General features: G+C 45.8%; 1 protein-coding gene across 1 annotated transcript in view; it reads right to left on the minus strand.

The window, feature by feature from the left end:
* The window catches only part of PRKCH (protein kinase C eta), a 106,838-nt gene that overhangs the window by 18,437 nt on the left and 63,594 nt on the right, over positions 1–24,807 (minus strand). Inside the window, exon 11 of the mRNA XM_042814505.1 lies at positions 805–943. Coding sequence (XP_042670439.1) covers positions 805–943 — 139 coding nt within the window. The remainder of the gene's footprint in view (positions 1–804; positions 944–24,807) is intronic.

Raw genomic sequence — 24,807 nt, forward strand, 5'->3', positions numbered from 1 at the left:
CTTGCTGTGCCGTAACGGTTCTCTCTGCTATGCTGGCTGGATGCCCACATGAACTTCTAACTGGGAACCCCTTGATCTGCATTAAGGTACATCGGTTCTATTAAATGACTGAACTAGCCTGGCTGCTCACTGGGTCAACAATATCTTAGAAATGATGCTAGAGTCTATCAGGAGGAAAAAAAACATTTCAGCTAAACTATCTGAGCCTTAGAGGCGGCAGAGCAGCCATGTGCATGAGCTGATACTGCCCTTTCCTTGCCCCTGGGAATGAGATGCTTGCACAGCTCCAACAGCAGAACTTTCAGCTGGAGTGGGGAAGGAGCATGAGTGTGTGAGAAATGCACAAACACCAACCACAAACAAAAATTCATTTGTTTTGAAAGGAGGATCTGAAACCCTGTCAAAACATCTGTCAGCATCTGGAGGGCAGATGTCCCTTAAAGAGCTGTTTATTAATTTTGTAGTGAGGTTGGTGAACAACAGGGAAGGGGATAAGTTAGAAAAAGGAAGTGAGAAATGAGGGAGAATGGGATGTCCTTTCAAATCAAGCTGGGCCAAGATCTGTATGTGCCTCTTCCTCAAGCGTTTTTGCAGTTGTAGCTCCACTACCTCACCTTTGCTTAAGAAAAAGATATGGTTACCTTGGTGCCTCATGTTTTGTTTGAACCAGGGACCAGTAACAGAAGCATGCATCTAGTGGGAAACCTTGCACCCTGCAGCCAAATAAGATCTAACTAAAGACACCAGAGAGCAGACCGGCTGCTCGAAACTGACATTTCATGGCCAAATGAAGATTCCTCATACCTCTGGAGCAATATAGTCTGGTGTACCGCAGAAGGTAGCTGTGGTAATGCCATCATGAATGCCCTCCTTGCACATTCCGAAGTCTGCCAGCTTGCAGTGTCCCTCATGGTCCAGCAGCACATTGTCCAGCTTCAAGTCCCTGCAACGAGACAAGTTGCTACGTGCCTGGAGCAGCCCCAACACAACTGGAGGCAGCGTCCCAGGCCCCAGAAGCTTAACTTGTAAACTGGACAAACCTCATCGTCATTAAAAATAAAACAGAAGTAAAATAAACCAAAGTCACGCAGGAGGGGTCTTCTTTTGATTCATCTCTTACAAAAGGGAGGGAGGAACGAACACTTTTCTGCCAAACTGCATTTAACACGGGTAGGTGCCACCCAAGTTTGCCCACATGGCTTTCCAAACACACCACAGGCCTGACCGGCAGAGCTCCTGCTCACTCACATCTCAGGCTCAGAGGAACAGAGGTTGCCAGAGCTGTCGAATTGGGTAATGATGCCGTGATGCAGCAAAACGCCATACAGGTGACACGCTGTGATTTGGCAAAGCACCGTGCTGGAGGAGCACATCCTCTCAGCTCCTGATGGTGTAGCTCCCAAACTTCCCTGCATGGAGGCAAACTTGACTGATAAACCCCACCCACAAATACTTGACGTCTTTAAAGTCTTCCCAGCGGCACCCCTTGCAGCAGCTAATGCAATCAACTGTTTCCCTCTGTAGTGCTCTTTGGGGCAGGGGCATCCTTGTTTCATACCTGTTCCCTGCCATGAAAGTCCTGGAGCCAAATGCCATCAGTGAGCAAGCTGCAGAAAGGCACATTTTCCAATACATCACCTGTAACTGCCAGGAAGCACCTCATCAAAAATAAGGCTGCCAAAATGACAAAGTCTTCAGGAAGCTTATCAGGGAGAATGCCTTAGGGAATAGCCTGCAGTCATAAGTATCGTCAGGAACAAGACCAGAAAGTACAGGTCATCTGCAGACTTAGGCAATGCCTTCCTAAAAATACATACTAGCTCTTGGCACCTCTGCTTCTCAGCTGTCAGACAGGCTCTAGGCACCATCACAGATGGAGAAAAGCAACTATGATGGGAGTGCAAATAGGTCACATTTTTTTTTTCTTCACAGTTTGGAGAAAATCTGCATCAATGAGTGTCCAAAAACATCCTGGTAGTTGAGCATACTAAAATAAAAGTTTATGCTGCTTCCTGCACAAGATGCATTTAAACATCTCCAATACAGAATGAATTTCCAGGTCACAGCTCACAGCTGAGGCTACCCTTGACCAAGAGTTCTGCACAGCCTTCACAGAAGCTCTGAGACAGGGAAGTGTTACCATCAATATTTTACTGACATGAATGACAGGCTTATGGGCCTAGACAAAGCCCATTTCAAACTCATTTGGGTACCCAGATCGAAACAAAAAAATCTAATTGTTTGAGGGTCTCAGGGCCCCTTTTTATGAAATCCATGCTGGAAATCTAATCAATTTTGACCTCTGATTAGACATCTATTTTCCTGGAAAGGAAGAGCAATGAGGAGAGTGGAACACAGGTGGCATTCCATACCAATGTGAAGATCTGTGGGAGAGCTGAAATCTGAACCAGCTTGATCATTTTCTATCCTCTCAAAGTGAAAATCAAGTTGTTGACTGATGCTTTGCATTAGCACTCTACAGCCCACACTACCACCAGAAGCCTCTGTAGAGTTTGAGACAAGCTCTCTCACCTTTTCACCACATCCTGCCCTAAAGAGATACGAAAAATTATTATTAGCTTCTTTTGAATGGCTGGGTAAGCAAGGGATAGAGGTCACAGAGTTGCCCATATTTGCCAGAGCCAAGACCGAACACCGACTTCCTGAGTATCAGATCAAGATCTTAATCATACAATCACACATCCCCTCTCTCCAACTTTAACACGACAAATCAACAGAAGCCAGTGAAAACCCCTCTGTCAGGAAGCTGCCCTTCCCAGACGGTCATTGGCTATCTGGTGGCCAGTGAAATTTGGAGGTCAAGGACAGTGCCCATGCTTGTCTTACACTGCACTACTTGCTCTGGGTGGGATTGCTCAGCAGAAGATACTTATTTTTCTCCTTCTCAGAATTAAGCATAACCGTTAAGACGTGTGGGCAAAGGATTAGGTGAGCACAATGAGCAGTATTGTACGTGCTCATTCAGGACAGTACGTCTTCAACAGCAGTTTACAGTCAAAGCTGTTGTTGCTCTTCCCTGTGGTTACTGGCAGAGCGGGGAAGCCCTCCAAGCATAAGGGCAGGCCTTGTTTCCAGGAATCTGCAGTGATGTGGTTGAAATGCATGGTTTATTCTTGGCTTGGTGTTAAATGCAGCAAATGCCTTTTCAGCCTTGGGCAGGCCTGACTTTTTAGGGAGGGTACACCTAACCATGTGACCAGAAGGAGAATTTTGGTGAACCTGCTTGGAGATCCCCCTTCCAGGCCTCCTCCCACTCCCCAAAACATCCGCCATGTCCTGAAGTGCTTAGGAAACATCTCAAAACACACCTTCGTTACACCTGAGCTAGAAGAAACGCAGCTATGTACACAGACTAAATGAAGCTACAGTTGTAGAGTCACAGAATCACTACAGTTAGAAAAGACCGCCAGGATCTCCAAGTCCAACCCCAGCCCACCCCCACCATGCCCACTGCCCACATCCCCAGCGCCACGTGTCCGCAGTTCTGGAACACTTCCAGGGACGGCGACCCCACCACTCCCTGCGCAGCTGTGCCACTGCACCACCACTCCTCCTGGGAAGAAATGTCTCCTAATATCCAATCTGAACCTCCCTTGGCACAGCCTAAGGCCATTCCTTCTCAGTCCCTCATGCAGAGCCTGAGGAGCAGAGGCAAGAACCTGGCAATGGCAGGGCCTGCATTCCCTGCTGGCTGCACGATGCAGTGCCCTCATCGCAGCACTGAGAAGGCAGCAGGTGCTGCAGGCGCAAGGCCTCTCTGCTGCTTGACTCTCTCCTATGACCAAACAGAGTTCCCAATGCTCTTTGCTGGCCAAGCCTCCATAAGGCCCCACACAGAAGGCCTTATGGAGCAGGTCTGTGGGCTGGCCCCACAGCAAGGCCTGGCCATGCAACTCTAGAGCAGGTCCCTCCTGCTACGCCAGGCCCATCGAGCTGGGCCTTGGTTTCACTGCCTTCACAGACTGCAGCAGCCGTAAGCTCTGTACTGGCTGCTGTATGCTGACAGCTCTCCCATGCATCCCAGCACATGAACCAGTGTGGCCATGTGAGAGGAAAAACACAGACAGGTTTCCAAGATTTACAAGGAGCTCTTCATTTTAGCAGCAAGGATTCCGGGAAGCTGATGAAACTGGAAGCCATCCAGCTCATAGGGCCCAAACCTACCTCATTTCCTTAATACTTGCATTTTCCATTCAATATTTTTAGCAGTTCCATGAAGCAAGAATGGCAGAAAGGTTCTCTGAGGACTGCGTTTCTAAGGTCCTGATGGGGCTCTGCCTTAAGCCTTTCACTGGCAACCTTCCCCTGGAAAACAAACTTCATCCCGACTCAGAAAGGCAGCCTTTGTCCTCACACGCAGTTATGGTACTTTGGGTTAACAGCGTCGTTTTATTCTAGACCCAGAAGAAATGACAAAATGAGCTGCCTAAGCGTCCTTCACCGAGAGAGGTGTTCCTCACATCACACATCTTCACACATCAGCCACTTCAGTCTGACATTTGTAAAAAATGCTATTACAAAGGCAGATGATCCAGGCCTTTCTGAGACATGTCAAATACAATTTCCCAGCACCAGTGAGTTTTGCCAATGAAGAGGTGTTTGTTATACAAGTACCTGCCTCTTACTCTGCTCAGACTGCCTCACTCGTGACTTAGAAATGTATTTTAAAGGATGAACCTTTGCATTTTTTTCCTTCGTCTGGCTTCAGCACTTGGTGTTGCAAGGGCTATGCATTCAATAAGGAACTCTGCAGGAGCAGCTGGCTTCCCATTTCAATTGCCTCATGTTGAGGTCCTCCTAGGTTCGGAAATCCCAAAGGCACAGTTTAAAGCTCATAAAAGTCTAGAGATCCCATCTCAAGGCAAATGATTTAGTCACAAAAGATGTGGATACAATATAGCAACAGCTAGACACAAAGGGAGCTGCAAGGAGAATTACACTCCAGCCAAATGAGAACAAATATACATTTATATCGCATATATACCATAAAATACCCAAACCCAGAATTAGCCACATGATTTATTTTTTTGGCATTCCTGAATGGGAACATTTTGGTTTTTTCAGTCTTCAGCATGCAAAGTAATTTAGATATTCCTTTGGAGTGAGCAAATGTGCTCTTAACCTCCTTTGCATGCAGGGACTAGACTTCGATTTTTCTCCACCTCTTCTGTTGAAATCATTTTACCTTGCAGAAATACAAAAACCTCCATTACGATGAAGAAAAAATGTGTTTCTATTGCTTGCTTTCCTAGCCAGAGCAATACATGTTTCCATCTCCTGATGCTCCAGTGAAACTGTAATTCCTCTTTCCAGAATGAAACAACTTCAGTGGAGGAGAATGAAACAGACACAGCAGACAGAGCAGTGTAGGTGTTAAGGTACTTACCTAAGGGGAAGGATTTTCCAGCTAGAGGACCTACTACAAATATGTACTGGGGACAACACATTTACACTAATACTTCGACTAAATGAGGAGAACAGGAGGAAGCCTCTGATTGACAAAAGTCCTAAATACCTCTGTGAACAACATTCAGAGTTTTCCTTTGTATAACACCAAAACTGAAATATCTTGTGGTACCTGAAACCAGAATTCTCTTGAGCAGCAAAAATGATTTTAACAATCATTTTGGGCCCAACTGAAACTTCCTTTCCTTCCTTCTTTCCACACTAAGTTTTGGGGGTTCACCAGCCAAACTTCAAGAATATAATTGATTCCACAGTGCCATCTCCCACTGGTTTTGGAATAAGGACATCCAGATTCTGTTCCAAAGAATCAAAGAATTCTTAATTCTTAAAGAATTAAGTCTGGGAAAAGAATTAAGGAATTGAAGCAATTTATTTCTAATCCCACAACTCTTAGGTTGTATAGAACTCACTGTTGCTTAAAAGTTTCTTCACAGAAAAGGATTCGCATCTCCCACATTCTTCCAATAACAACCACATCTTTAGAATAGGGAGAAATACTGAAATCGCAAATGAAAAACCAGGTTACCAGCTTTTGAAAAAGGAAGCCACAAACCAGAGATCAGAAAAAGATCAAGCTGTGTGGCACTTGGGAAAGCAGCTTGAAAGCCTCAGGTTTGTTGCTGAATGAAATGAAGAGCGACTGCTCCCTTTCAGCCTTGGAGGCTTATTCCAATGCAACCCTTATGGTGCTTTAAAGGGGAAAATCACTACAGCCTGAGCAATCCTGCAGTGCCTATGGATAGCACTGATTCCTGGGAGCAGAATTGAAGGAAGAACTGAAGGTATCATACAGCACTGTTGTACAACAGCTTGACATACTGAGATAGTAAAGTGTCGCTGAGATAGTGTCGCTTTACCCACCCACTACTATGTCTTCAAATCCCTCTGGGATTTAGTCTTGATCTCTTCCAGCCTCAGCTTCACAGTTAAGCGTAGCAAAAGATGTCAGAGCTGCATGTTCTATCCTTCAGGTACTGCATGGAGTTGCACCAAAACACAGCTCAGGGAATGCAAAATGTTAATTCAGCTCCAGACTTTCTTGAAAAACATTCTCCTGGGTAAAGAAAATGTTCCATCCAGTTTCCAGTCAACTTCTGAGACGCAGTGGCAAACTCAGGCTAACACAGGACAACCAAGGACAGCAACCAAGGCAGACTGGCAAGCTCTCCATATAAATGTAAGTAAATTCATAATTACAAGAAAGCGGGAATGAAATGGAGAGAGGTGCTCTTCTCCACTGTTACAACATCCAGAAGTTATTTTTCAAAGCTGCCTGCATCTAGGTGTTCAGTGTCCATAAATATGGGCACAATTGCTCCAAACAGAACAGAATTTCTCATAAACAAATGAAAACAGAAGTATGATATCAAAATCGAAAAATAAAACTAAGATCCAGTCTAAGTGGCTTGAATGAGTAAAAACTGCCTGGGCAGTAGAATAAAGGCACAATGGATTACGGGCACCCAGCCTCCATACAGGCTCTTGCAGATACCAGGCTGGCAAGCAGTGATGCAACTTGTGCTCACGTTAGGGCCCAGACACAGAGCTTTGGGAAATTCATGCCAAGCACATGGCCAAGGACTGCTCTGGAGGGAAGATGGGTATTTGAACCTGTGCAGGGTCTCATACCTACCTGTACCTGTGCCCACCAGTGTGTCCAAAGGCACTCTGCATCAATCTTATGCACTAGCTGGGATAAGACTGATTAAGCCTTAAAATGCATCCTTGCTTGGCTGCTTGGACTTCAGACTAAGATCTTGCATCAAACACTTGAATCCAGAAGTGCTCTATTATTACGTTTTAATCTTAAAGTCAAGCAGCCCTCCAAGCATAAGCACAAGTTTCTGCAAGCCACCAGCCCCAGTAAAGGCAGCGCTGCGTGTTTTCTGGCAGAGATGGGCTGGGAATGGCACTCCAGGCTTCCCCTGTGCCCAACTCCTTCCTGCTGGCAGGGGCTCTCTGTAAGCCTGTTCCTGTGACCAGTCCCGAACCCACATTCCCTGGGCTGCTGCTTTGGAGATGAAACAATGCCCATGTGGCTGACTTCTCTTATAGCAAAGCAGCTGGCAAGCTGGCAGTGCTCGGGATCCAGGATGCCTGCTGGTTTGAAACACCAGCAATCCCACCTTCCCTCCCTCTGGGCACTTCGGAAAAGTACCTGTGGATGCTAACACAATTACTGACATGATTTCATTGGTATTGAGATGAACGGGCGTGATTCACCCTCCAGTTAAATCAGAGTGGTAGGTTAAAGTATACTTGTATAGACTACAAAAACCCCTGGCACACCGCAATATGTAATCACACCTTCCATCACATTGGTGGGTCTGAACTCAAGGGGCACAAATCCAGGGGGACTCCAAAGCTGCTCCGAGTGCCCTCAGGGTCAGGCACACCTATAAGAGCTTCGCCTTTACCATATGCACGGCAGCTAATGAAAGCTTCCACAGGCAGCTTTACAAGGGCAGAAAGACATTCTTGTGAAAGGCAGCAGAGAGCTGGGGCCATTACTGCTGAAACACAGACGCGCTGGAGATTGCTACGTAATCCCAAAGATGGTGCAACCTTTAAGTATTTATATGTCCACATGTGTGCGGACCTTTTCTTTTTTATACACATGTATGTGCATATATATTATTTGCAGCACTTTTATGTGGTATTCTTGTCAGGAAAGAGGAGTTACACTCCAGGTGTTTCCCAGAATCACAAAGTCAATGTCTCATTTACTGTGGGAAGGAGAGAGGTGGATACAAAAAGGCTTCGAGTCCTCAGTATGCACACCACATACAGCTCTCCGGATGAGCTGCCAGGCAGAGTGCCGAGCCCTGTGATAGACTCCTTGGTCCCACTGGGCAGCAACACCGGAATCTGTTGGCCCAGAAATCATCATTTGCTGAGTTGCTCCCAACAGAGCTTCTATTTTATCCCTGCCAAAAAAAGAGGGAAAGAGAAAAAAACACAAATCCAAACTACAACATTTCTTTCTGTGAGTCCCTTTGCCTGAAGTCTTCAGAGGAGGCATATGACAGACTTGAGACCTAAATGCACGAACGAGACTAAGAGGTGGATTTATGATGGATGGTGCCATGAAAGACTAAAAAGCATATGCCTGTTATGTCACCTTGACAAAAATAGAGCAGTGCTGACTCAAAGTCTGATACAGAAATTAAAATAAAACCAGGCCTATGTCTGCAGTACAACGTGGTCCCAGTGCTTCCAGACAGATAGAAGAGTTACCCAACGAGATCAACACCAGCTACCCACAGCCCACCTCAGAGCTGCTCTGAGGCCACGTCCCTGTAGGATCAGTACAGGCTCACACTGCTCAAGAGGCTCCTCTCTCCAGCAGCACACTGAGATATCCTCGCGTCACCACTCCTGCCACTAATCCTGCCCTATGGGAATTAGTCAGTAGTTCAAACCCAAGTCACTCTGCGCTCACCGCTAATCTCACAGCTGCTCATGAAGTCTACCCTCCCCACGCTCAGTCTTAGGAGAACACACTTCACTCCAGCAAACACCAAAAGGGAAAAAAAGACAAAAAAAAAAAAAAAAAAGAGGCACTATCCATCATGATTTTATGTGCAGACTGCCTCTAGCAACAGCCTGGGCAGCAAACAAACCTGTACGGGCATTTGTAATGCCAACAGCACTTAGTGGGGAAGAAGACACTCCCGCACTGAACCTGTATGTCTTGTCAGACTTCTTCATATTTGTATAACATAGCTAAGGTTCACTTTACTCTGACCCTTACCCCAAATCTTGGGAAAACAGCAGAAGATGTCCTATCATGTTCAGTCAATTCTGGATTAAGTCCTCAGGAAAACAACAACAACAACCTTCCTAAGGCTCTGAATTACAGATCCAGATTTATGAAGCTAAGGCTATAGGCACTAAGCTCCTTTCTGTAATGGAATGAACAATGTTGAAGGCAAGAGTATTCTGTATTTTTAGAGGGGATTTCTTAAAAGCCCTTTGCTTTGGCCTGTAGATTTCCACTGTCAAATTTATTATTAACTCTGGAAGGAGCATTACTGGGACAGAACGGACAGTTTGCAAAATCACACCAATTGCACAGAATTTTCCTGCACACAATGAAAAAGCAGTCTCAGTGCTAGAGACACACTGTGGGCATAGAGCACGCAGATGTCCCAGCCCTACACAGGAGGGACAACTGCCTGGCCCCAGCAGAACAGATTTTAAGTATGCTTCCTAGGAGATGCTGTCTTTAGATGTTTATGGTCATTGCTGAGAGCACCGACTCCTTTTTCTAAGGCTCCAGTGAATCTGTGGGCAAACAAAGTGCCCTCCTCACTGCTCTGATCTCTCTGCTTTTTGCCACAACAATCACTTAAACAGCAACAGTGAAATCAGATGGAAGAAGTATTTGCAAGAGTGTGGTGAATGGGTCATTATTCCAAGATTTAGTTTCTCATTTCATGTGGTTTACTGTTGCTGTTCTCTCGTTACAAGGAATTCAATCTAGGCTGTGTGAAGCCCACATACCCTGGATAAGCAGGGCAGAGCCAGGTAAACTCCTGGCTGGGTATGCCTAGTTCCCTGCAATTGCACTGCCACTTCTGGGGACTCCTCTCAGCTTTGCATCATGATGACAGTGATGAGATGCATCTCACTGAGTACCATGCTGGCCGCAAACAAAAGCCACCCATGAACAATTGTCCCTGCTTCACATCAGGTACCTAACCTATGAGACTCTTTGGTCAGGACTCCCTCTTCAGCTAGCACAGAGAGAGGGGTGCTTTCCTGAAGCAGTTCAACCCCTCTGAAATTTGATTTACCAGCTGGCAAGGCCAACTAAGCTTCCAATGTAGGTGCTTTAGCTTTCTGCTTGATGGCAAGCACAGCAGAAGTAACTTAGAGCTGCAGGCGATGCTCAGCTGACGTGGTTAGCATGCTCAGAAAGCTGCCAGCTCCCCACTCCTGTAACGTAGGAAACGAATCAGAAAATGAAAAATAAGCTCTGTCCCAGGGCCCCTTTCCTTTCATCATCTAATAAACAGGGTATCAACACCATGGAGCAGACTAGGAAGTTTATGTGCAAGAGGCACAAAAGGCCACTTTTAGGATAGGAACGGGAACAATGACTAAATTCAGAGTGCAGCAAGCTCTAAATATGATGGAAATTTGGAGATGTTGCCCATGTGTCTTTCAGTCAGCTGAAAGCTGACTCAGAGTCAGTTCACACTGTGACTCCATGTGCTCACTCTTCTCTTCAGGACCAGGACACCTGGAAGGTATCTGGTGACTGTCTTAACTCACCCTCTTCAGGCCAATACCGGATTTCAGGAATCACAGCTTTTACTATTTTAACTAGGGAAGATCTGAAACTCTCAGATTCCTCTTTACATAAGCTAAGTTCTTTTTTTTTAATTATAAATCTCTTTCTGCAGGAAAGATCTGCACTGACCTTACTTCTAATCTAAGAAGACAAGAAACAACAGGGAAAACAAATCTTTGCTTACAGTTGTGATGATGTCACACCAGATCAAAACTCAAAATTGAACATACTGCATCTGAACAGGACAGAATTGCACAACAATATGCATTTTCTACTACAGTACAAAAGTTAGCCAACTTGAAGGGCAAGATGTTTTTCAAAGAACCTTTTGTCTGCCCTTGCTAAAGGTACAAAAACCCAGGTGACATCTAAAGTGCTTTGTTTTATAGCTCACGTCCCCATCAAAGTTTAGCACATTTCACCTACAACTGTATACTTCTATTTTGTGGCAGGAAAGCAGTTCTTAATGTTATTGACAATTCCAGTGGGTTCTGCCATCAAGTACTCCAGACCCACCTACACAAGGAAGTACAGCTACTCTTAGATCGGTCTATTGTTTTCAGATACTTTCCCCATCAATAAATAATTGCTTGAGGACTAATGGAAGACCACAGAAGCTCAGGGGAAGTAGGACTCACTACTGACCTAAGAAAAAGGAACAAAAAGCAAATTATTTTAACTTTCACATGCCAAAGAGCATCATCCACAAAAGATATATTAAAACTTATGAATTTCTGAAACTCTTCTAGATAGGCTATGCAGACCAGGAATAACAGAAGACCTGTATCCTCCCTGCACTTTAGGAACACTATATACACATTTGGTTTATCTGACCCCTACTTCTGTTCTCCAGCAGACCTTACAGTGTTTTACTTTACAGATGGTTTGCAAATCTCCTTAAGATTTTGCATGCAAACTGACTTCACAGTGGAGCTGTGAGAGCAGAGAGGTATGGGGATGCAGCAGCATCCTTTGGGCTGGACCACAAAAGGAAACTATCCACACCTTGATACGGAGACCACTTTCACATCAAGATTACATCCATTTGCATTGGGAACCAACTTTCAAACACATGGCTACTTTCACTTTTCACCCCACATCGTCCCTGTGGTGATTTGGGAAGCACCATTATGATAAGAAATGCAAACCCAGCTTCCTTCCCCTTCTTCTGTACTATTTGCATTTCCCCACCCATGCCCACCTCCACAGCCAGCCCTGCTACAGAGATCTTGGCCCTCAGGATCTGGTGCTCTGCCCTCTGATCTTGGCTTGTGGTCCCTCCTGGCGCCAGCATCAGGGCTGCAATGGCTTAAAACAGAAAACGCCCAACAAAAAGAAAACCCTTCTCAACAGCTTTCATTCCCCCACAGCAACCAAAGCATGCTGCCATAGCAGCTCTGCCCAGACACGGGAGCAGCTGACACGCAATATGATGTTTGGATGCAGCAGGAGCTGCCCCAGAGCTAATCCCAGCTTCAGGGATCGGGCAGAAACACTTCCTGCTGCGCACCCATAGATGTGGCCGTACAGCAAATTTATTCAGAGAGCACTGCTTTCTGTCTCAAGGGGAGGTGCCCCACAGCCCCACAACTCTGGTGCCCACGCTGCTTTCATTCCAGAGACGCCGGAGCTCTGACACCAATGAAGCGTTACTCAGACGCGCGGTGGCTGCTGGTTTTACCAGCAGAGCTCCTTTGTCCTCAATTGCCCTGGGCAGCTGGAGCTTTTTCTGGCATCTGATGAGCAAGCCTGTGGCTTTTACTTCATGTGCAGAAATGAAATAGCATGTGGATCTGGGCTTTGTTTTTTCCTGAATCTTTAAAGGAATGCGCTCATGTTTAGCTGCTAAGCTACCAGCAGAGTTGCTTTTATAAGCTAAGGATAAGCATTCTTGCTGTGGCATCTTATCCAGGAGCATGGCACTACTTTCCTGCTAATACTACTTTTCCTACTACTTTCCCATCCCATCGTTGACTTTGGGGTGCTGGGCAGGTAATGGTGCAGCAACAGAGGGGCAGCCAGTGCCTTTCCATAGCTACACCCAACCCCAGCCCTGCACATGGGCACAGCCACAGCCCTCGCCACGCAGAGGACACCATTCCACATTACCTGTGTTGCAAGCAATTACAGGAACACAGACACTGCCCAGATCACCCTGGACAAGCTGCGTTGAGGCTCACGGTGTTGAATTTCAATGCATTTACTTGTACTGCGCAGTCCCTGCTCTGCAGCACTGTCCCATCACACAGGGTGAGCCATTCCTAGGATCAAGTACCATTGAGATGAGCAAGGCTGGAAAAATCTCCCCCCTCCACCACACGAATGCTATATGGGCTTGTCATTGGTATAAACCACCGATTACTTCACAATTTTCCGGCAGCCGCAATCCACATCATCAGTCGGAGTGGGTTGGGCTGCATACGCGTGCAAAGTGCTTAAGTGTTAACCCTGCAGTGGGCCGAGAGGAAAAGCAACCGGCACAGAGGGCTCGCAGAGCAGCCAGACTGTGACTCACGAGCAGGGTACACAAATGCAAGGCTTTCCGAGAGGCAGACAGAGAGGTGAGCAATTTCTCTAGAGATTCATCCTAACAGACAGTCAGATGCAAGGAAACGCGGCTCACCTTTCCCATAACTGAGGCAGATCAGGCGACCGCCCTGTCCAGGGAATTGCTGTTGTCCAGCTTATTGTTTGCTGCCTGGCTAAAAAGGGGATAATAGGAGACTAATTGCCTCACTAGAGGGGGGGGAAGCAGTCTGGAGTGACCAGATTATTTTGTAGACTGTTGTTGTTTGGGTTTGTTTCCATCCTGGCTTAACAAACATTAATGACTTCAGTTGTATTTGTATGGGGGAGGAAAGCCATTAGGGTGAGAACATGGGCTGCACAGAGATCTCCTGCTGGCCTCTACAGCCATGCTGGCAACAGTGCATTGCAGCCGTCTGTCTGCCCATGCCGGACGTCAGAATGAGGACAGCAAAGGGAAACATCACACTTTCCTTTCTCATGTGTCTGACTCCAGCAGCTCCAATACTTTTGGGTGTTAGTTGCACTCAGCAACCTCTCCAGAAAAAGTGCTGCATGAGGAAAAGGAAAGGAAAGTTTCCCCAAAGAGTGCATGTTGCAGAGTAAGGCACTAGAACCCAAAGCCTGCGAATAAAGTTTGGTTATTCGGGTTTTCTTCGTTTACAGAAGCAACAGTGAAATTTCTGAGACTACATCTGGTGTCCAGATTGATAGAATAAATCGTAAAGCCAAGGCACACAATTAACGTTGAAGCTCTTCCTTACATAACAGCACCTGGGATGCAGCCATTCACTTGGCCAAGACTGTGAGCGGCCAAAAAAAGCCCAGAAGTGAGAAATGCCTGTCCTATACCAGCGGCTACATAAATCCTCATTCATTCAGTACAGACTTCAGGGAATTGGGGATCAGGAGCCTACAGGAATTCAGAGCTCACATCTATAAACCAAGTCTGCTGGGAGACAACCATCTTCTAACTGGAGGAATGCCACCAGGCACAGAACAGATCGAGCCATCCCAGGTCACATTAGAAACATCACCAGGGAAGAGGTGGAGAAACTCAGCATGAGTTTTGGTTATAAGAAAGTGAAGGGAAAGTAGGGAAAGCTCTCTCTGCCAGTTAAATAATAACTCCAATTAACCTGTCCTAGACACGACAGAACACGGAGATACCTGATTCAGGTTGGATATTAGGAAAAATTCTTCTCAGAAAGAGCAATGAGTCCCTGGCACAGGCTGCCCAGTGCAGAAAGCAGGGCAGGTTCCAAGACAGCTCTCTATTATTTTTTATCATATTTTTAATTTTTTTTGTCTAGTTAATCACCAATGTGAGCCATAGGCGAGCTGAGAGGTTTCACTAGGTAAAGAAACACAACAGAGACTTTCCACTCATTAATCAGATGTGCCTACTCAAACTGCAGATCTTTCATGGCCTCAGAGGCTCAAAAGCCAGCCTCACTTCACTCTGACTGCTTTCCATCACGAAGCACAGGCTAGCACTGCCTTCTTGAGAGCAGACAAGAAAACAAGTTTGAAGCAGCTCCTTCACAGATTAAAGCATCTGTTTGGCAGATATGGTGCTACAAAGGCTTATTTGGGCAGTTTTTAGGGATACCAAGTTCAGACAGCAGATGAGTTCAGTTAGGAGTTACACTAATCACCAAAACCCCAACTGGCTGCCGTCAGTCAGCCATCACAACTCTTCCATTAACTCTGTAGCTCAAGGCACGAAGGCTTTGGGCCCTCCACAGGCAGCAGGGCATCATGTAGAGGGAAGGAGTGCTGGGCCACACTATATAAAGCTGTCCACTGCTGGCTCCATTTGCACAATCAATTAGTTCCTTCCAACAGATCATGGCACTCAGCCCCTGTTCCACTTTGCCTCCAATGAATATGGGTACAGAGGCTGTTTCCTCTTCTCCAATGTTTGTGGACAATCCTCATCACCGACAGTGGGAACAGCCAGAGCTGGATTCCCTGTTTTGCCATGTCCCAAGCAGCACAAAAGAGACAGAAAGCTGTAGCCCTCCTGCAGCTTCAGTCCTGGCCCTGATGAGTCCCCATGGAGCAGAGCCAGCAGGACCTGCTCCTGCTCTGTGCCCGGGTTGCTGCAGCAGAGCTCTGACCTCGCAGTGGGTGGGCTGTCTCCTTGGGAGCGTGGCCAGCTGGCAGAGCCATGGCAGCTCCTTGCCTTCCTCATCAGTGTCAGGGCCGGGCAGAGAGACAAGAAGGAGAAGCCTGCTGCCAAGATCTTTGCTCCTTTTGCAGAGCAGAGGCTGAATGCAGAGATTCTGGCCATAGTGTCACTGCTTGAGCACCAAGTGTTTCACCAAACAGTGAAACAAGAAATACTGAAACAGCAAGCTTCAGCTAAGAACAGGTATAAAGCAAGAAGAAAGTTTAAGAGAAACACACTGACAATGACAATAGCTAAATTACATTGACGAGATCAAAATCTCCAAAACACAGATAAGCATACAAGAATCCCTGAGATGCTGGCAAACTGAAATACAAAGCACAGTAATTAAGTTTCAGGCACAAGCGAACGAGGATACAGGACCTTGCTTGGCACTTGTTACTTTTTCATGCTCAGGTAAATGTCAAAAGGAATGTAACCAGATCCAGAGAAGGGAGGAGAAAACCCAAAGCCTTCTTGCTAAATGCCATGCACCAGCTCAGCCTCTAACACGTGTCCCACACAGCCTGCATGCTGCAATGTGCTGCAGCTGCACGGTGCCAGCACTTGCAGCTTAATTTGAATGATGATAAAGTTGGAAGGGACAGCTTCCTACTGCCCCTTCTGCCACGCAGATCTGACAGTTCCCTGGGCTGGCTTGTGCAGCTAACACAGCTGTGCCCAACCTCCCACTCATCCCCTCCTCCAGCCTCCTTCCACAATAAATGAAGCTGTGACCCACTTCAGCAAGGCACCACAACACTGCTGCTCAGCCCAACGTGGCACAGAGCCTGAGCACTTTGCACTGCCTCACCTTCCCTTGCCACATGGTGGTTCAGATGTGAACATTCACATTCCAATTGTGGCACTGAGGGACATGGCTTAGTGCGCCATGATGGTGACGGGTTGATGGTTGGACTGGATGATCTTAGAGGTCTTCTCCAATGATTCTATGGATGAGCTTTGCTCCAGTATGCCTGGACTGGAGAATTAGCTAGCAAACAGCCTCTCCAACTGGAAGTAATCTTCCTGATGCAGGAACATTTCAAACACTTCTTTACTCTCTCTGCGTTTGAGAGATTTGTGAATGCTGCTCGGCCTGTTAATAACAAATCATGTTTCTGAAACACCCACTGATGCAGAAGAAATCAGTTCAGAGCGTGGTGCACCTCTGCAGTTTTGAACATACCACACCTTGTATACAGTTGAGACTTAAAGACCTGCTGCTGTTCCCATTATTATTCAGCTGGAATATCTCCACTACCTCTAGAGGAATAATAATCAGGTAATACAATTTTGAGACTAAATTGTGCCTTTAGGCACAGCCTGATAAATGGGAGGATCTCCATGCCATTAACACCAAAAGTGTTATGACTCAGAGGCCAAATGATGAGTAATGCTCTCCCCTTTCTTCACAGGAACAGGCTTTGCAATTTGTATCCTGTGCTGTGCCAGCAGCCAGCTAGCTACAATCGCAATAGCCTGCTTGGCTGGCACGTAGAGGGTAGGAGCAGAGCTGTGCCTGCTGGCCTGCCTGGGGCAACACGGACACAAGGTGTGCTCCTTACCCCATGGCAAAGCCAGGCTGCCAACTCGGTCTGACAACCAGCAGTGACAGTGCCCACTGCTTCCTCCTAAGGTGGTTAGTAAAGCTTAGGCTACAGCCAACAGCTGCAAGGTGCTGGACAAACACAGTGAAGGAATCAGAGCTGCTTAACACCTGGAATTTCCAGCTTGCAGAATCACTTCACATTTGAAAACTTGCATTATTTGCTGGAACAGAAGTAAAAATCGTAGGATTTTCTTCCCTGGAAAGTTTTACTGTAAAACAGACAGTAATTACTGTAGCATTAACAAATAATACTATTATTATTTCTAGTTTATTTACATAAACATCACGGGCAGCTAGTTATTTTGAACTTGAATCTTTGGTGCTTTGGTTGCTCCACTACCATCAAAAGCTGCTGGATGACTTCACAAAATCCCTCTGTTTGCATAAAAACAGTGCATCTACATGCATAAACGAGTACCTAGCCATTGGGATCACTGGCCAAGGAAATCTCAGCAGCTCCTCATCCCTGGAGGCATTCAAGGCCAGGCTGGATGTGGCTCTGGGCAGCCTGCTCTGGTGGTTGGTGACCCTGCACATAGCAGGGGGGTTGAAACTAGATGATCACTGTGGTCCTTTTCAACCCAGGCCATTCTAAGATTCTATGATTTTGATACCATTCCAGAACAAGTCAAATTCTTCCCGGAAAGCCAGGGCAGTTGCTGCAGGCCAACTATGTCAGCAGAGCTGACTTCTCATTGTCACTCTTACATCTCTAGCAGCTTCACTCACCGCAATGTGTCGTACTGCCCGAAATCTTCCATTTCAGCAAGCCAGAGGGAGCAGATGCAACAGCATTTTGTTGGCATAATCTTTGTTTTAAAAACATTGTAGAAAACATTCATTAAAGTTGACAGGGACCTTTTCCTCAGCTATAAACACCAGCCTCCCTAATGCTAACTCATGGGTCATATTCTCTGACATTAATGCTGAAAGCTCCTTCAATTCAGTGCATTTCCAGAATGCAGGTGGGTCCAAAGACCAACCAAACGACTGGATTAATGCTGGGATGCTGGGAAATCACTAATCGGAGTGCTGCTGATATCAAGGAAAAGTTAACAATCAGATGAGCACTTCTTGATAAAGAGGCTGCAATAAGCTTTAGGTGTAGTTTTAAAAGTAAATGTTAACATCATTTCTTAAAATCACTTTTGTTTTCACTCATTCTACTTTTCATGCCCTTCACTCCTCTAAATAGAAATGAGAGGGCAAGAAAATTGGTATTTGTAGATAAGACCATTTCTTATTTTCAGAAACTCTAATGTACATATTTCCAGGTGCCCTGGGACCTAAAAACTTGACTCTAATTCCGGGCTTCTTCTTTTGAGAACTTGGCTGTAATCATTATATGTAGCAAATTCATAAATTGTATGCTTTCTAATTGTGAAACGTCTTCATAAAAACACAGTAGTCCCTAAAAACACCAGAAAACAATTAACATTTAACTGCTTGTCCCTGCCACACACGAGCAATAGTGCTTATTTCCACTGAACTGGTACCAGGACTACCTAGCAGCACAAAGCTCTCATTTCAAGCACTGGCAATGAGAGTCCATGTCTCACTGTGCAGCACACAAGCCATTACACGCAAAAGCAAAGCTACACCAAAGAAGAACAAGAGTAAAAGTACCAGGGACATACATTTAGGTGAAGGTTATCCAGCCCTGAGGCAGCTGGATGAGCCAGACAAACTCTTGAGGCCCCTTCGAGCTCTGTATTTAATGATTTATACAAGCTCATTGTGTGCAGAGTTTGCAGGTTTCAAATCAATCCCTTTAAATAAGCATAAAGGACAAGTAGACACCAGCAGAGCCAACAACTTCTGTAGGCTATTCATTAGCCCTTAGTCATGTGGAAAGTTGCATTAAAGTTCACAGACTACACACAGTGGAATCAATGGGGCACAGAGATCTGATCTGCGGATCTCAAAGCAGGACTGCTCTCGGTAAGCACAACTGTAAATCAGGACTGTGCTGTCTTCACACTGACTGATTCAAAGCGACACGGAGCTGTGAGAGGCTGTGCTTTATCTCTGCACTTTCCATCTGATCAAGTGCAGACAAACAGCGCTTCCAACAGCACAGGCAGGAGCCCAGCTCGCAAGTGTGCCACAACCACATTTTGGTGAAAAATTATGTAGAAGAGACACCACCCATAAGCACAAATCACTGTACACAAGCTGCTGACTGTCACACAGGATAGCTGCAGACATTACCACGCTCCCCACCCTGACAGACATTCCTTCATATTTTCTGAATAAAGCACTTCCAGGTATTCCAGCATGAAGTTCTCCCTGCTGCACTAAGTAGCTGCTGCAGGGACCAGGCTGCTGGTATGCCATTCTGTGCCAATTTGTAGCTTCCAGCTGATTTGCTTCACTTGTTCACCGTAAAATCAGTTTTCACCATATTCTTTCCGCTCTCCTAACAAAACAGATCCTGGGTTTTTTTTTGTTTTTTCTTTTTTTTTTTGGTCCTTCTTACACGTATCTGCTGCAGCCTTCTCAGCCCCAGTTCAGGAAAGCACCAAACCCAGGAGCTCCCTCAGTTGGGGTGTCAAAGAAGCAGGAATCCCCCATCCCTCAGCTGAACTTACGCCACACCAGAGTGAGGAAGCACTGAGCACAGCAAAGCCTACCTACAGGTGCATCACATGTAGCAGGCTCACACGAGAGCTTTCAGAACAGCTGTCCAGCTTATTAATAGCTCATGAAACAAAAGATTCACCTGTATTTGCTAAGAAAACAAAGTCATGCATAGCACCTAAGCAAGTCAGCAGTAAGCAATCCCCAGCCAGCCTCCCACCAGGCAGTTTGCCTTGCAGGGCAGTGCTATCAGCAGCAGACACAGCCCACCTGCCTATTCACATCCCTGGGAAGAACACTTCAACTTCAGGGGAAACCAGATCCGACTCCAGATGTGAAAAGGAGCAACATGAGATGAGAATAAACAAAATAATTAGTTGCAAAATAAAGAAACAGAGGGAGAACATGAGAGATCCTATGTCTACAATGTCTTGACCCATAGAAAAAGCAAACAGCAAACTAATAAGAGCTGCTCTGTTAACAGTGACTGTGTAACTAGGAAAGGCATTCAGCTCCTGTTTTCAGCATGTAATTTTTAACTGATTTCATTGAAAGAAACTTTAGTGTTGTTTCAGTTAATAGAAGTCATTCCAGCAATACTGTTCTCCTTAAAAGGCTTATGTAAACCTCTCTCCAAATGTCACAAGCTTACTGTTTGAATTGGCTGGGAATTAACCTGTTGCAAAAAACCACACTGCCTATAAAAGCCACCAGTCATGAGACATAGAGCTGCAGACCTGACCGGCCTCCTACACGAAGGAAGGTGATGATTTCAGAGAGTTGGCCAGCACCCAGCAACCCTTCCAGATCTCAGAGGAAAAGCTTTCCCTGTCCTAAGGAGCACCAGACACATGAAGGTGACACTTTCAGATAACAGACAAAAAAGTAAATGCTTGCCATTAACGAGCCTATCATATTTTCCCCAAGAACTAGTGCTCAGCCCCGAGGCGAGACCACGTGCTCATTTGGATAATTGCATAATTATCTTTTGCCTTCAAAAAGGACCACGCATGCTATTAAGCACAGTCAAGTCACAGGATCTACGTAACACTGCTGCCCTTATCTCAGTGCTGGTGGCACAGCAGAGCAGATTTGGTGCATACCATCCCATGCTCAGACGTGTGACATAGCACAAGCAGATCCATGTACCTCTTCATGGGCCAGCCACAATAAAAATCAGGCAGTCACAATGGCATTGGAGTGGGCTAACCAGCACAAGCCCTCAGAATATAACAAGGGTTTTTATCTGTGCAACAAGCAGGCCTTTTCCAAGCTTTCCAGCCCTGAGCTTTTCTGGCTTTTCATCACCTGGCTTTTCATCACCTGGCTTGTCTACACACCTGTGACACACCTGCTGCTGTGCTGTGCTGAGATGAGCTGGGCCACACAGTCCCATACCCTGCTCTGGCAAAACCAGCCCAGATAAGCAGACACTGCTTCTGGTTCCAGAAAACTACTAGCCCGAGTCTAGTTCAGGTACATCACCACGTACTGCATCCTGTGTCACCTCCACAGGTAGCAGAGACATTCTGAAAAGCAGCTGTTTTACCACCCCTTCATCCTGACAGTGAGATACAGCTGTTGAGACAGAAAAGTAAAAACAAAATCAAGACCGTGCCAGCGGGTTGGTCTCATGGCTTCACGTTGATGCAAAAAGGCTGTCACCTTTCTGAAATCTAAAATGTCTGCAGGGTGCCCCTAACCCTTTCCCCCTCAAGACAACCCAGTTTAAAAACCACTTCATTTCCCTTCAACATGCACGCATGATGCCTTCATGGAGGGTCACCTCGTAGGCAAGTGAACATAGCCACAAGCAAAGCTGTGTGCCACCGTATGAACGGTTTGAGGGCAGAAGGGCCCACCAGACATTCTCACATTAACACCACTTGGAAGGAAAAGCGCTGCATTTAAAATAAACCCTTATAATTACTTACTATCCCTTTGTTTTTAGAAGACTGTAAGTGGACAAGCTCATCTGCACTGTATAAGCCACTGTGCAGTCTCACACTGCTCGGACTGAATGCTGTTTTGTTATGCTCCCGTCATGCACAGAAGTCACAGCATGCTTCCCACAGCCTGGGAACTGCACACAATCTTCACATAAAAATCACAAACAAACCCACCAACCTGCAGTAGGGCCTGGCATGCTGTTCTTCTTTAGAAGTGCCATTAAATAAAGAAGCAGTGCAAGAAGTGTGCCCTGTGAGCAAAGATTTTATCTACGATAACTTTCATTACTGCCTAACCTTTTCCTGGCAACACTGAGCATGAGCTGATCCTAAGCATGTCCTTGTCCCACCCCTCTGTGCCTAGGAGTGTGCAATATGGTATGATTTGATATGTTGAAAAGCTCATTTTCATGGCTGCATTTGTTCCAGCTTTATTCCTTGCATGATAGGATATAAGACCCCGCTATACTTGTCAGCATTGTGTTTCCAGGAAGCAACTACAAATAGGCACAGCTGAGATGATAGCTAAACCTCTGCTTAGGGCAAGCCAGGCATGTTTCCTTGGTAAGGCCAGGAAGCCACCTCTCCTTTGCCATGCTGCAAATGAGAAGGAAAAAAGAGTATCTGTGAAACTAAAAGCTCACTTACAGAAAAATCACACAAAAATATGCACACACATTTATAGCACATCTATTTTGGCCAGAGCTTAGTAACAAAAAGCAAACTTTAAACAAAGTGAGAAACAACCACTGAAAATTTCAGTTACAACATGAAAGTCATCCTATGAGAGCATCTTTCCAGCATTCAGGCTGACTTTGATCTTAAAAGGTCACATCTAACCAATACTGTCTGCCTGAGGAACTCCGTTCTCATGGGCTCACAGCAGCAAAGCAGAAATACTGCACTCCAGCTATTTCAAATCATGTACACGTGGCCAGAAAAGAACTCAGCAAACACAGAGCCAAAGTGACAGATTTCGGCTGCTTATCAATGAACTTTCAGGGCTCACTCCCAAAACTCTCTGGCATTTCAAAATGCAGAGAAAACCCAGCTTTTGGCAGGACGTGTTGCAAAAGCTTGATGGCCCTGTACAGTCACAGTGTTAGTAAATGCAGGCTGTCTTCTGAATTGCTTAATCTTGAAGAGAGTGGGGAAATACTGTATTGTTATATTGATGGCTAGCCCAGAAGGAAAACATATGACACAGTGTATTCTGAGCCAGTGACTCTTACTCCACTGACCCTGGGAATCCAAAATGGAGAGGCTCATTGAACGGCTTCTGGTAAAACACCTTCTGGTCAGGTTTTTCTGGTCTCTTTCTCCACTCCTCTCAGCTTCCTGAGAAAGCACTCAGATTTAAAAAAATAAAAATAAAAATAAATCATCAAACCCTCTCAGAGAAACGCAATGATTCTCTTCCAAGTATTTCCTTCTGATCTGCAGACTCCCTTCTGGAGTCAATTTCACACACCTCTCCAAAGGCCAGGTTTGTGACCCAACATCAGCAATCACAACTATGACCAGCAGCTCTCTTCCTTTATACCTTCCAGAAAGGAGACTCCCTGGCTAATTAAAAAGTCCACCCCCCCGCAACATCCACCCCATGCAGCTGAAGCTACCTGACTCCATGGCTCAACCAGTTTCACAAGATCAAAACCTGTGCAGTTGTTCAAGCAGCTTTTCAATTACTCCTCCCATTTCTATCATGACTTACAGGAGCACGTGAAGAGTGCCAAAACCCAGAGGGATCGATTACTTCTGCCCTGTGACAGGCAGTGGGCTGGGGTACAGGACAAGCTGGAAGCACCGTGGCATTCTATTACATGCAGACACAATTTTGCTGCTGAATGATTGACAGGAACTATTGGATGTCACTATTTTAGGGATAATGTCATTTGCCTAATTATCTGGCAGCATCTCTCTTCAGCAGCTGGCATTATTCACAAGGGAAGAATTAGACTGAAATCCAGCTGTAGAATAAGCAGATTTGCTATTCCACACAGACAATCACCATGTTTTAGAAGCTCAGTATGTATGGTATATATCAGTGGTAATTTTCATACTCCCAAGCCCTGGAGAATATTAAGATGATATTCCTTCTCTATTTTACTGTGCCATATGCATCACATGATTTCATACTTCAAAATAATTTAATATTCTCTGCCTTCATCTGACCATCTGTTTTTTATGGAACTCAAGCCAGGAGGAGGAAGAGAAGTTGCCTTACTTGATTTATCCTATAATCTCACTGTAGCAAAGCACCTTCTGCACAACCCCTTGGGCCAGTTCAGCTCTCAGCTACTCAGATTTTAATGCATCAAAACTTGGGTTTATCTGACATGGCAGAACACACTGTTAAACACAAAACAGCATCACCTGAACTAAACTATGCAAAACCCCAAATCAAACAGCACTTGGCCCAACCCACAGTCTTGAAAGGGTACTGACAGACACTGACTTGCATTGGAATTGGTCCCATATGTGGGTCACAGCTGTGCAGCTTTAACCAATCCCTCACTGTTCTGGCATGCCACAAGTAGGATTGAGCGAGGCCGTAACAGACCATACCCAAACATGCATGTTTTGCTGATGGAACCCAGGTAACAGAATCCAAATGCAATAACTGACTGTTCCTCCTTTCCAATGCTATGAAGGATGCAAGAGGATGCTAGGGGTTATATAAAGCATGTCAGAAACACCTCTCTTAAACTAGACTGTCTCACTACTGCTATCTCCTTGCTACAGCATCCTGTGCCACCCCAGAACAGCTCTCTCAGGGGATGCTGACTGTATCCGGGTCAGGGAGGCCACAGAGCAGACTGGCTGTCTGATCCATGCTGCCTGCCCCATGTCTTGATGCTTGAGCTGATAGTAGAGCACTTTGGCAATAGAGAAAGGAAAAAAAGATTAATCAAACTGCCCTCTAGGGTCCTGGGGGAGGACAGAACAAGAGATGCATGTACGTATGGGAAACGGCTTCCTGAGAACAGCCTAGAGACCTGGAAACAGAGGCTGACGCAGGGAGGCAATGCTGCTCTGACTCTAATGCAGAAGGAAAAATGTGAGACACAGACATAGGCAGGCAGAAGAATCTCCCCCTGTAGGACCAAGGCTGGAATGAAAAGACATTTAGTAACTGAGCTGAACAGCACCGGACAGGCATGCCAATTTCATAGGATTT

The sequence above is a fragment of the Centrocercus urophasianus genome, unplaced genomic scaffold (assembly GCF_019232065.1).
Source record: "Centrocercus urophasianus isolate 14NV4802_14NV808 unplaced genomic scaffold, USGS_Curo_1.0 seq_14, whole genome shotgun sequence".
Classification (NCBI taxonomy): Eukaryota; Metazoa; Chordata; class Aves; order Galliformes; family Phasianidae; genus Centrocercus; species Centrocercus urophasianus.